Genomic DNA, 13,821 nt, shown 5'->3' on the forward strand with positions numbered 1-13,821 from the left:
GTAGTAACGATGTTTCAATCAGCAAACGTACTTGTTTGAAAGTGCCAACTTAAATACTTTTCTCATCGTTACTACAAAAACAAGTCTCACCATGTAAGTAACACTTTAAAATTTCCACTTTCTTTAGATAGGAGCTAGTTTTCCGTGACTCATATTTTATGCTCCACTTTTGCAGCAAAGGTTTATTTAAAGATATTGGAGTTGTTAGTGTTCGACTTATTGTGAACAACCAGGGCAAGCATTTGGGCTATGCCTTTGTTGAGTTTGCATCTGCTTACCATGCAAAGAAGGTGAGAGCTGTTTTGTAGTAATGATTAGAAAAACCATTAAAAGAAAAAATATATAAATAGTCATTTGACAATTATAGTGTACGCTTATGATAAGTGGGTTATTTGAAAGAGCACTATAGCTGATTATATCTTTTATACTGTAGGCTTTGAATGAGAAGAATGGTGAATATCTGCACGATCATCAGATTTTTTTGATGAGAGAACATGATGAAACTCCCGATTATGTTGAGGTACCTCTTCTTATATATATATTTTTTGTTTTTGCAGTTCAAGTATTTTTATCCTTGGAATTTTGCTAATTTGACTTGGCTGTTAAATTTAGGCAGTTTCCGTACTAAAGAAGACTATCTTTGTCTCCCATCTCTCTCCCCAAACTGAAATATCACACATGTAAGTAACACCTTTAGTTTCCTCTTTCCCTTCTTGGAGCAAGTTCTTCATGACTAATATCTTATCCTCCATCTTTACAGCATCAATTTCATCAAAGATGTTGGAGAAGTTGTTCATGTTCGACTTATTTCAGACAAAAAGGACAGGCATGTGGGTTATGGCTTTGTTGAGTTTTCTTCTGATAAGGAAGCTGAGAAGGTGAGACTAGTTTTATAGTAATGATGAAATATATATATACAAGTAGTTAATTTGAAAGTACGATTGCTGATTACTGATTAGATATTTGATATTGTAGGCGCTGGAAAAGAAGAACGGTATATTTGCATGATGGCAAGATTGTTCTTGAAGTGGCTGAAGCTCCATATTATCCACACAAGTAAATTGGTTTTCCATGTTATGCAGATTTGTTTATGTAACAGTACTGGTTGTAACTTATTGCTAGAGTTTTGATGCCATTACAGAAGACTAACGCTGTGTTTTTGTTACTTAGGTATTGCATAGATTACAATGTTTGGTAAGGGGTTTTTAACTATTTGCCTTTTTTCACCAAGAGCATATTGGGTGAAGTTTTTGGGTCTACATAGGGTTTTTGATGTTCCAGGCACGAAGACTACCTTAGACAAGAAAGCCTTCCGTTGGAAGAAGAAAACGAGGCAGTGAAAGGACTTGATGAAACTCCCGATTTTGTTGAGGTATATACCTTGTTCTTAATATGTCAGGCTCAGAAGAAACACTTACCCTTTAATAACAGAACTGTTTCCATAAAGTCGAAAGATGATTTATTCTGGGGATGAATCAGAATCTTCAGATGAGTCTACTTTTTGTTGTTATGCAATTGAAGTCCTTTTTTCTACTTTGAGTTGTGCTAACACACTTGGCGGTTAAATTATTCAGCCATTTGTCGTAACAGAGAAGACGCTCTTTGCTTCCGGTCTCTCTTGCCATACTCAGTTATCAGATATGTAAGTAGCACCTCAAATTTCCACTTTCGTTTGCGGAGCATTTTTTTCGTGACAGATATAATATTATCTATCTAATTTTACTAGCATCAGTTTCTTCGAAGATGTTGGAGAAGTTGATCGAGTTCGACTTATTGTAGACCACAGGGGTAATCATGTGGGCTGTGGGTTTATTGAGTTTGCTTCTGCTGAGGAAGCAGAGGAGGCTGTTGAAAAGAAGAATGGTGTACCTTTGGGCTACTATAAGATTTATCTTCAATTGGCAGAGATAGCTGCTCCATACCCTCTCCCACCCAAGTAAATTGATTTTCCATTAGGAGATTTGCTTGTCTTATAAGTTATTGCTATATATAGTTTTGATGTCATTACAGAAGATTAAAGCTATATTTATTTTTGTTAATTAGGTATGACCTTGTAGAGAAGCTTTGGTAAGGGATTTAACTATTTTCATTTAAAGTTTTGTTATCATCACATTGGGTGAAGTTTTTGGTATACATGGAAAGATCACAAGAGTCTTATATATATATATATATTCCAGGTATGAAGACAAACTTCGAGGAGGAAGCCTTGATGTGGCGACCAAACCTAAACTGAAGATACCGGAGGTAGCTGAATTCTGCGGTAAGAAGATTATCTTCTCTTAACGAAGACTGATGGTAGAAGGGCTTTGGTCTTTTCTAAGAAGAAGGTTGGAGAGGTAGATGGAGAGGAATCATTGAGATAGCGCAGACAACTAAACTATGGATGCATGACCAGTTGTGACGACTAACGTATTCCCTAAATATTAAAAACTTAAAGTAGCTGAGGCTCATATCTTTTTTTCCTATTTCTTTTTCTTATCCATCTTATTCATATTAGAGCACTAAATGGAAGCAAAAAAAGTCAGCTAATAATATAATTATAAGACACTAATGGAAACCTTCATGTGAAATCGTATTTTAGTTGGTTTAACCTGTAATAACGTAACACAACTCTCTTGTTGGTCACAAAGACAATGCGCTTCTATGGAATAAAGAAATGCTCTTGATCATAGCAATCAGATAAAGGGAATCTTGAGGGTTCCCTGAATATTTATGTACAGCCAAAATGCCAACTTGCTTCTGCTAGGTGAAGGAGCATCTGCAAACCCATATAAGAAACATAATTCAGAGTTTCGAGCATGAGTGGCAAGCTTGACCTAGAAGAATGTAAGCTTGAAGCTTGCTGTAATATTCTTTACAACATATTGCAATAACTTAGAATTTAAAACTATTAAGATTGAAATCTTAAATAATAGGATACTCAGACTTGTAGTCATTGAAATCCTTTAAGGAAACTGCCAAAGTGATCATGTTCAATATTAATAGTAAGAAATATGTACCCTGTTTTGCCCGTAGTTGCAGGAATTGACCATTAGTTGAAAGCTCCTGAGCTACTCATACCCAAAAACATCTACTGAGAATATCAAATGGAAGGGATTGTGAATCAGATCTCTCCATATGCGATTCCCGATGGCTGGAACGATTGAACTTTTCCGTATAAACCGATCTTTGTGCATTACTCTCCTTAATGTAGACATAATTTTGAAACATTAGCAACATTCTCGCTCTCTTTTTTTTTAACAACCCCATTTGTTGCAAGCCATCGGTGACGCTTGTCGCAACAGGGGAGCCTTCCACGTGATCAACTATGGCGTTCCTATCCATATCCTTGATCGGATGAGGTCTTTGGGTCTCTCTTTCTTCCGAGACTCTTCCATGAGCTACGCCTGCTATTCCACCTCCGTCCGCGTCAGAGGATAGCACCAGTTTCTCAACTTTCACCACCGTCCTACAAGGAAGTTGTGTATGGTCAATACGTTTCTTCCTGGTACTCCAAAGGTCCTGAGGGTAAACGGAACCTCGATACCTCGGTCCTAATCTTAAGAACACTGGCCATCTTTTATTGTTCTTAAGTTTATACTAGTGAGTGTGTGGATTTCAGTTTCCACGACACTGTTGTTTCACAGATGTTTCTGTTATGATTATTGTTTACAACACAAGAAAGAAACACATTGACAGTAAAACTCAGATGACAAATAAATAGATTGAATGAATTGTAATCCCAGTGTATTCAGTAGTAGACTTCTTTAAAGTTTCAATAACGACTTTGTTTTGCTTTGCACAAAAATAAAAGAAAATATTTGAGATAATAGACGGGAAAGGTTAAGGATTGCTCAGACGACACTAGGATATGAAGGAGAAGGGGAGGTACTTGCAAAACTGAACACTAAAATTGGCAATATTATTGAATGAACAATGGCATGAAAATCATATATAAATCCATCATAAATTTGATCCTTGATCAATGATCATATGTAAATGCAATTGAAAATTTATAAAAAACATGGTAAGCATATATGTACCTCCTCCCATCAAAAGCAGAGTGATTCTTGAACCAAGGTATCTATATCTTAACAGCTTCGATTACAAAGATTCCAGCTCTCACCAACATGGGTCAAAGTGTATTTAGCCAAGTCTTAAGTTTCCTCACCTGCTAAAGCCAGCATCAAACTTTCAGCTACATTGCGGACAAAGGCATCATTAAGAAAATGCTGAAGTAACACACACAAAGCAAAGAACCTGCATTTTTGCAGTTCCTGTTCCACAAGCTGCTCCTAAGTCTAAGGCACTGAAGAACATCAATCCCGAAATGCCTGGGAGCTGAACCAATCGTTACTTTCCATTCTTTGATGATCCATCTTTTACCTGCAAGAGTAAAAGTGATACACCTGCAGCAGGGGTAACTCAGAATTCTCCTTCAGAAAGATAGGGAATGAACTTACCAACGGAAGTATGGCTGCTGCTATTATAGGAAATTCAGAACATAATATCATATTGGCATCTCTGACTTAATCCATATTATCATTGACATTATAAAGTGAAAAAAAAATTCTCTTGGGTTCAGAAAATGTCATATGAATCTCAAGAAATGAATTCAGATACCTAAAAGTAGAATTTGTCTAACGGGGGTTAACACTAAATCTTGAGCTCTATACAATTACTAAAAACAATCAGGGTGAGTTGAGAACATGTATCATCCAAGGGGATAACTTATGAAAGACGCATCCACTAGACGGAACCTTGATCAGAAAATCCTCAGAACATTGTCCCCAGGAAGAGAGAAGATGCTTCACTCATACCTTCCAACATAGCAAGACCAAATTCTTCATCATATCATGTTAGTACCAAAAACTTGTCTCTGCCAATCATATAGTATGACAAAATCTCATGCAAAAACTCTCTTCTGCATCAGACCATCTGCTTCTTTGAGATAACCTTCCTCATAAAATGAGCGATGATATGTGGTTTCTATAAAGGGGCTTGCCCTCCCATCGGATACCAACTCAACCATTGGACATTACTGTAGATCCTAACGGTCATCAAGGTTTTGGAACTTGAGCTATCGCCATATACTTGTCAACTTGTTTGTCCACAAAGTCACGAATCTGTATACACATCAATCAAATGAAGTGACAATTAATCAGAAACTGTTCTAACATAGATGTAACTATTTGGTTATATTTACTATGAGAACCTATGACCAAGTTTATTCATCACAAGAAAAAATCGATATTTCGCCTACACCAGAGAGATGGATAAACTAGAAACTTAAGAGGCCATAACTGTGGCAAAATAAAAATCTGAAATTTTTGAAGCTTTTACAAACCTTGTTTTTCCGCTTTGAGTCGAGGAATTGCTGAACAGCCATGGCTTTCTCCACATCTGTTGTATGTTGCATAACCTGATAAATGTCCAAGAGTTTCAGAAGACTCATTTTATAAATTCAGGAAGAAATAAGAATCGCAATATACTGGTTAAAGAATTTTGAGAAGAAGAAAACCACAAAGTTACAAACCTTTGTTGCGGTCTTCTTCATTATTGACTTGTATACATCTCTATCAATTTTCTTTGCTTTATAAGGGGCCATAAGCAACGATGCAACAAAATCTACAACCCCCTGTTTCAAACGATCTGCACTCCGGATATGAGTTTTATGTGACTCTTTATTCACTGTAACCTGTGACACAGAGCATTCATTCGCTTGTTGGTCATTCTTCCAACTCGGAGGGCCTGTTGAACATGCAATCGAATCTTCATCATTCTTAATATGCAAAGTACGATTGAAAAATTCAGGATCAGCAGCAGCAGCTTGAGATTGCCATCTATCGATAGCCTGGGAATCCTTGAAACCATCACTACTACCACCAGTATCAACCCATGCCCCAGTTAAAAAACTGGTATCCGCAGCCCCACTTTCTCCAGAACATTCTCTGAACTTGGAATGAGATACAAGCTCATTTGAATGGCTACGCTGTGAATAGTCATCGACTGGAATCCTTGAATTGTCAAGGTCAAGACACGAGGCAGGAAAATCATACCAGTCCCGAACTTTGCAGTTCCTCGAGTCTATCTCTGACATACAATCTTGTCTTCCAAAGACATTGCCAGGAAACTTTTTCCTGAAATCAGATTCGTCCATCTTTGCATACTGCTCTCGCCTGGCAAACTTATGAAACGAGGGAATCTTAGGAAGCTGCAATGAAGTATTATGATAGGCCTCAGAAAATGCCTGCAACACAAGAACATATAATTTATTTGTTAATAAACAAATAGAAAAAGGGTTGACTTGATAGGAAATCACATTCCCGCCCCCAGAGAAACCAATCAGCAAGCATCGATCGCTACATTTCATTAATTTGAAGATTACAAAACTTGCCTTGGCAGCTGCTTCTGCTGCTGCACGAGCTGCCTCAGCTTCAGCAAACACAGCCTTCTCTTCCTCTGACATAGGTAGCTGGTTGTCTTCAAGCTCTCCATCTGTTTTCCCATCGTTGCCATCGCTCAGTTTTCCCTTACTGTCTGTGTCCGCACTATTCAGTTTTCTTCTTATTCTAGAGGTATTTATAGTATTCGCTTGTCTCGATGATTTCTTTCCACTATTAGCTTTTTCTTTCCGGTATAGTTCCAGCCACACATTAACAAGCTGACTTGCAATGGCGCGGATATCACGGCTCGTGTGTGCACAAACCTTTTCTTTCACAGTCTTTCCAATGCCTGCATCAGAACGTGGAAAGTAAACAACTTAGAGAAAATTAAACAGGGCTAAAATCATGAAACAGATAACAGATAATATGGAGTCTTAAGACAGAACTGATTGTATGTAATTTGGGACAGAAAGTGAACTTGGAAGAAATAACCAATACCTGAGAGCCTCACGGCAAAGAGATCACTCGTAACTCGAACAAGAATATGTACACAGTGACGTAAAAGTTGGGTTCCATTCTTCCCCATCGAATCCTAATAGAAAATTTTAAATAAGCAAGACTATGTAAAAAGAGCCAATAGAAATTCGTGAAACAAACATATAAGCCAGGGAAAGTTGTACTATGTGCTTTGGGTAAAGAAACCATCTCACTGAGCTTACCAGGATCCAAGAGTTCAGCACTGCAAGCCCCTCTTTTGTACCTGCAAAGGATTTCAAGGCTTCACCAGGTAGATTAAGCAACTCCTTGGCTAAATGCAAACGCCCAACAGTTGTTTTAGCAGAGAAGAACATGTTCCGTAGCAATGATTGCCTGGCCAGCACATTAGACAGCTCAACAACTTCAAGCCTCTTTATTAGGTCTTTGACTTCATCCCTTACAGGAACAGATTTCCTCTGCGCTTTTTCTAGTGTTTCTATTTCTGCTGTGTAATCATTTCCACTTCTAAGTATATCAATTATACGCACAGCTTCCCGAACTCCAGTCATCATTGCACCACCAACTGTGTCAGGATGCTCTTTGCATGTTGCCTCACCAGCAAAAAACAAACAATTCTGAACAGGCCTTCCCAATACATCATAATCTTCACCAGAAGCACCAATAGCAACATATGAGTAGGCACCATAACTGTAAGGATCAGTGCCCCAGTCAGTAACAACAGAGGCAACAGGATCAGGAACCAGATCCCCACCAAAAAGCTTACGAAGAACCATCATTGCATGGTTCACGTGCTCAGACTTACTCTTGTTTGTATATTCAAAAGCAGCCTTCCCAACCACCAAAGCTATCAGGACAGGAGCACCAACAGTTTTTTTGACATTCCAAAACATAAAGCACTCACCTCTTAGATCTGCTTCCTCCGCCGTTGCCCCAAAATAATCAACACTATCATCCCAAAATACCTTTGGGAACTCCAACACAACTTTATTTAAAACTCCAAAACCAAGTTGCTTGATTGACGAATACTTCCAGTCCGGCAAGGGTGGTGAAAACTTAATAGTTTCTGCTTTCAAGCATCCAAGAGGAACAGTTACCAGAACAGCATCTCCAAAATACTCACAGCCATTTGATGTACTAACTCTGACTTTATGCTTGCTGTTATGTGCGGCAGAAACATCAGAGGCGTAAGATACCTCAGAAACTATTTTGTTCAAGTGAATGTCAAGTCCTTCTGCAAGCGACTCAACAACTCGGCTATAGCCACCCTTAATCATAGCATGTGGCCCTCCAAATCCGCCATAAAACTCATCTTGATTCCAGTGAGGAAGCGACACTTCCTTGAGAACAGCAGCGCAACCATATTCTGTGTGAGCAAAATGCCAATTTATAACTCTTCGCTCCAGAGGATTCAAAAAATCATCTTTCGAACAGGCATCAGTTTTTGAGCAGGAAGAATCCGTTGCATTGACAAGCCCAATTTTTTCAATGTTCACCTTGTCATGTGGCATTCTCAGCCGTTGAAGGCCAAATTCTAAACCATCCTCGAGGGACAATTTATCTGCTCTTTCCTTGCCTATTTCCTCAACAAGCAAATCCACATCATCAATTAGACTGTTGAACTCTGCTTGTAGAGCATCATCTAATTCTGCAGGAACCTTTTCCCCTGTTACAGTATCATAAAGAGGACAGAATCCATGCAACACGCTCAACTCCAGACCTAACTGGTTACAGACCAATACCGAAGGATCTGGCATTCTTTCAGATGGCACATCAGCCTCAATGCCTGTAATTATGCTAGCCCCAAGATCCACAGGAACTGAAAGAGATGACCGGTCCGTATATACACGACCACCTACTCTACGCCTTGCCTCAAGAACGGTTACAGAAAAACCCTGGCGCTGTAAATGACGTGCTGCTGTTAATCCAGCAGGACCAGCCCCAATTACTATAACTTTCTTCTCATCTCTAACCTCACATTGAACCCAGTTCCTATCTCTCGTTTGATTACTATTTGCGGACGAGAGTGTGCTAGACAAAGCAGGTTTCGCTACTGAAAGTGTTTCAGGATGCTTTTCAACCTTAGATGCAGTACCATCCTGTAAAGCATTTATGCTCACAGAATGTTTGCAATCATCAACTATGTCTTCCTCGCATGTTTTCCTGGTAGATCCCAACATTTCCGAGGTCGCGCATCCTACCAGGTCCCTTTCATCATTTTGGAGAGCACATTTCTTATCCTCACTAGTCGATTCAACGGCTTTGACCTGACCAAGGATAAAAGCAACTCCCTCTTCAGAGTCTGCCACAGAAGCCATATAACTTTCTGCACGCTTTTTCCCTTGGAGGAGATCATAGTCTTGATTTGTCGAAGATCCCTCTTTCCCCTTCACAGATGAAATTCCCGCATTTATATAACCCTGTAAAAAAAAAATACCGTTTCACATGTGGCCTATAAGAAACCAGTACTTTTCAATTATGCTTACAAATTAAAAAGAAAGTAAAGAAAAAAGTTAAGCATCTCGAATTAATAGGAGACAGGATAGAACAGCACAAATAAAGCAACATCACAGACTTACTCTCTGATCAAGAAACTTATAGACTTCTCTGATAAGGGAAGCTGATGGCAATTCACTCTCAGGAGGGCCACCAGTAACACCACACTCAGTGACAGGTAAGATTCGAGTGACATTTTTACTCCATAGGCCTAAGATATAATTCCTGTATAACAACATATATCAGTTATAATAAATCAAAATAAGGGGGGTTATGGTCTTCAAGAGGATGAATGAAAAATAAAATAGAATAACAACTTAAAAAAATTCTTGAATATCATTGCAACAATACAGTAAAGTGAAAACGGGATTGACATCTTAAGGTACACTCTTCTTATAAGATCATAAGAAAAATACAGTCTATACAAAATATGAAACACTGAAACATTTGAAAACATACAGCTACGAAAAAGGAAACTAACCTGCAAACTAGGTACTCCTGATGGCTACCTTTGCGCTTCAACACCTCTTTAAGTATAATCTTCTCAATTGGACTTACTGACTGGGCTTTAAGTCCAGCTGTCACCGCAGCTGCTCTACCAATATCAGTTACCTTGGGAATAGATGGAACAAAATCACACTTGTCGCTTCCTTTAAAGGACCTGTCACTTCGACAATCAAGAAAGCCTTGCTCATTCTCCCAATTCATGTCTCCTTCATACACCATGTTTCCAAGCTTACGCTTTCTAGCAATACGCTCTGGGCGTTGCAAGGTAGATGTCTTCCCAGAAAAAGGTAAAGAAACTGCATCACCACGGAAATGTTCATCTTCACAGGGAGTTACAGAAACCGGGGAAGCTTCAGCAGTTCCATCTTCTAGAGTATTAACTTGAATACCACTTCCATTAGAAGCATTATGATGTGAAGAATACTTGCACTTATGACAAAGAGTAACCTGAGTATTAGACTCAAAGGAATGATCCTCCACATTAACTTGGATGCCACAATCACACATAACTAAATTTTTCTCTCGCGAATAACCAGACTCTGAAGCTGGCTCTCTCAAGTGTCTGTGCTGATCAGGAGCAATAACTGCAACTTCTTTTCTATCAGTAGGAGAATAAACTTCGCCATGGACATCTGCCATGGGAACAGCCACCCTGGAAAGCTCCACAGCCTTCTCCGACAGTGGCCTTTCGGATTCCTCATCTGTAATATGATGAACGACATTTGCTTCCTTCTCGCTGGATACTGTCATAGGTATTTCTAATTTTTCATGACCGGGAGAGGCTGCCTCATCCTTACCATAAATTTTATGCAGGAGGGGTCCAGTTTCTGAAGCACACTTTTGAATAGAACTAGAGGCACCGTTTTCTGAGATGCAATCCATTCTTTTAATACTCGTGCCGGAATCTAAGAGAGTCCTATGAGTTTGACATTCTACTGTTGAATCAACCATCTTCTTGACAGATATGTTATTCAAACCTTCCCCAAGTAACAAACTCTGCACCTCATTTGTGTTGCCTTCCTCAATCAGGTTCAAATCCGCATTTGTTACAGTATCAATAGGAGGAACCCGGGTTCCTGATCCAACACCTTTCTTGGTGCCTTTCAATCTCTTCCTAAAACTGGCTAAGGTGTCATCCATATCTTCAGAAACCTTGTCCAAAGCACTCAGTTTCTTCTCCACAGCCTGTTTGTGCCTCCGTTTACCAGTACTTTCTGTCTCAGCCTTATTCTTCTTGGAAGTTTTATGCTTCATGACCTCTAAAAGAGATCCGATAGGTTCATCATCATCAGCATCATCTTCAAACTGAAAAATCTTGGATCCTCTCTTGGAAGCAGATTTCCTCCCCTTACCATCCATCTAAAGACTTAAATTTGAACGCAGAATTGACAAAAGCTACCCCTAAGCTTCTCACCTGAAAAATCAACCCCGTATATCACAAATTCCTCAAAACCAACCTAGTAAAATGTGCGCCACTAAGAAGACGAGCGCCAATTTAACAAACGTACCTTGATAAAATTCAAGTCTGCTCTGATTTGAAATTCGCCAGGGGAAGTTTACAACATCAAATTTTAGGGTTTTCTAGCAGAGTGAGCTCGAAACCTAAAACCAGAGTAAAACGAAATGAACAACGGCAGAGACGGATTGGGGGCAATCACAAACAAGAAACAGAAAATGATAACGCAGAGATGAATACACTGATGCAGAACGCTAGAATCAGTGGATAGAGAAAAGGAAGCTACTTGTGAAATGAGAGAGAGACGGGTTCAAGAAAACTCGAATTTTAGGGTTTACAAAACATCCACTCCCATAGGATATAAATCGAGAAATTGAAATACCTGCCAGTAGCCGAAGAGCTTTTTTTTTTTTTTTTAATCTTCGTCGGAGATCTCAGAAGCTAAGAGCCACGCTTCAATGTTCAAAACAAAACAAAAAGTTAAAAAACCCAAACGAACATGGTGAAAGAACTAAATTAGGAAATCAACTGATTAAAGAGAAAAGGAGTATTGCGACGTACCCCAAATCAAGAAACGCTTATAAACGCCGCGTTTAGTTTAGTTTCGTATCGTATCGCCTGCGGCTGACAAAAAATGTTATAGACACGAACTAGGCTTACGTTAGCATCGGCCTTGATTGATTATATATATATCTTTACAACCGTACGACGACGGGACAGCAATGGTTGCAACATGTGTCAACCTTTTTTAAAAAAACTTATTACATTTTGAGGGACGACTACCCAAGTCATACCTTTTGAAAGATTTATTTTATACATACAAAAATCATTGAAAAAATTATTTAAAACTAAGAGAAAGAGATTCACAAAACAGCTTAATAAACCAACCATTTCCCTCAAATTCATGAATTGTGCGTCGTAAGAATTTCAAAAAGCATCATAGAAATGTCTAAGTGACCACCCTACGCATGTTTATTTTTCTCTCCAGCTCTCAAGGATCTGAAGAAGCAACTATTTAACTGTGATATAGTAGTACTTAAAAATCTTTTATAAACAAGTAATATTTAATATGTATCTAACAAAAGTATTCAACTTTTTTAACAAAAAAAAGTATTCAACTTTTTTAACAAAAAAAAGTATTCACCTTTTTTACTTTTAGTGAATTACTGGATTACCTTAATTAATACTAACAGTCAAAAATATACTATATATTAAATATCTATTTAGTTGAGTGACCTTTTAAATTTAACTTTCATCTATGCATACTCTTAGTCTTACCAATTGTTGGTGCGGGATTTAGCACCCACGACATACCGATCTAAACCAAATAGACTTTGTACATTAACTAAACCGAGGGACCCCTTTTTGGGCTAGCTAAACTGGCCCAAAAGCAGAAGCTCGGCGAAGTCACTTGACCGACCTCCGAGACCGCCCCCTAAGCCCGACTAGATCATCAGAAGAGGAAATTTACCATATTTGAAGATCAGAGATTTAAGGAAAATAGACTTATTTTATAATTAATGTATTCATATAAATAGGGAGATATCCTCTCATTGTAAAGTATCCAGCAATTAATACAAAAACCCTAGTTCTTCATTGTTTTTGGGCAAAACCCTAACTTCTTGAGTGTTTTTGGGCAAAACCCTAACTTCTTTCTCAAGAGATCAAAACCCCTCTTTATTTTCTAGTTTTAATCCATTATTTTAGAGGGAGATCTTAAGTGAATTTGTCCCCCACTCAAACAAATTCATTGTGTAAATTCTAGATTCAACAATTGGCGCCGTCTGTGGGGAACCTTACACTAAGTTCTACGTTTCTTCTCTCTACTACCAAACCTAAGACAAACCAGAAGATCAAGTTCAACCATCGGAACCGCCACCTTGCAAGGCGATTTCCCGGTAGCTCCCGACGAACTGGAAGATGAATAACCCATCCACGGATTGCCCCGAAGACCAGCTTTCCATAGAACTCAATTTCATTTCAATCGGAGCTATATTCAAAGAGATATCGCAGTTTCACAGCAGCATACTCTATCCTTCAAAATACAGATCCGCCTGCTTACCGCTAGTCAGCTTCGGGATCGATTTTTCAGCTGAATACGACGAACCACGTTACGCATAACCTAATCATAGATCGCCCCGAGAGTCATCTTTCCATAGAAACCGGTTTCATATTGATCAGACATGTCTGCCGAAAGATATCACCGTTTGTCTGCAGCATATACAATCTGTTAAAACACAGATCCGTCTTCATCGCACCAGGCAGCCTTCGGATCGATTTCCCGACAAATTACTATGACCCAGATTACGCACAACCCATCCATGGATAGGCCTTAGAGTCAACTTGCCGGAGAAGGCGACCTCAACCCAATCCGAAGTGTCAATCGAAAGTTATCACCCTATTTCCGAACTGACACATCTTGTTCGAAACCCTAGCTATCAGCTCGTCATCACGAATTGGAGTGTAGTTTACCGCCGATCTAGAAGAAACAAAAAATCGGTA

At 38.9% G+C, this 13,821-nt stretch overlaps 1 protein-coding gene and 1 pseudogene across 7 annotated transcripts; one reads left to right on the plus strand and one right to left on the minus strand.

Annotated features, from left to right (window-relative positions):
• The first annotated feature begins 28 nt into the window (after positions 1-28).
• On the plus strand, positions 29-2,551 carry LOC147936028 (polyadenylate-binding protein 2-like; annotated as a pseudogene). Its single transcript, XR_015568261.1, has 11 exons — positions 29-290; positions 434-520; positions 613-680; positions 761-878; positions 976-1,056; positions 1,171-1,194; positions 1,282-1,372; positions 1,575-1,642; positions 1,727-1,936; positions 2,044-2,067; positions 2,178-2,551. The product of XR_015568261.1 is annotated as a polyadenylate-binding protein 2-like (transcript).
• Positions 2,507-12,815, minus strand: LOC104718743 (lysine-specific histone demethylase 1 homolog 3). Of its 6 annotated transcripts, none has more exons than XR_015568258.1 (14): positions 11,702-11,873; positions 11,372-11,465; positions 9,838-11,277; positions 9,440-9,581; positions 7,085-9,280; positions 6,864-6,957; positions 6,377-6,714; positions 5,516-6,229; positions 5,327-5,401; positions 4,800-5,105; positions 4,240-4,365; positions 4,023-4,150; positions 3,000-3,448; positions 2,507-2,758 (listed from the first exon to the last, which is right to left on the minus strand). XR_015568258.1 is itself a non-coding variant. In XM_087468830.1 (11 exons), the coding sequence occupies exons 4-11, from the start codon at positions 11,220-11,222 to the stop codon at positions 5,040-5,042; spliced, it is 5,010 nt and encodes a 1,669-aa protein (XP_087324956.1). In that variant the 5' UTR covers positions 11,223-11,277; positions 11,372-11,465; positions 11,702-11,772; positions 11,881-12,815; the 3' UTR covers positions 4,505-5,039. The 6 variants fall into 6 exon arrangements, 2 of the variants coding, with proteins under 2 accessions (XP_087324956.1, XP_087324957.1); XR_015568257.1 differs by having other exon boundaries at positions 4,240-4,388; XR_015568259.1 differs by having other exon boundaries at positions 4,023-4,153; positions 4,240-4,388.
• Positions 12,816-13,821: the final 1,006 nt, after the last annotated feature.

The sequence above is a fragment of the Camelina sativa genome, chromosome 10 (genome assembly GCF_030686135.1).
Source record: "Camelina sativa cultivar CO46 ecotype springtype chromosome 10, ASM3068613v1".
Taxonomy (NCBI): domain Eukaryota; kingdom Viridiplantae; phylum Streptophyta; class Magnoliopsida; order Brassicales; family Brassicaceae; genus Camelina; species Camelina sativa.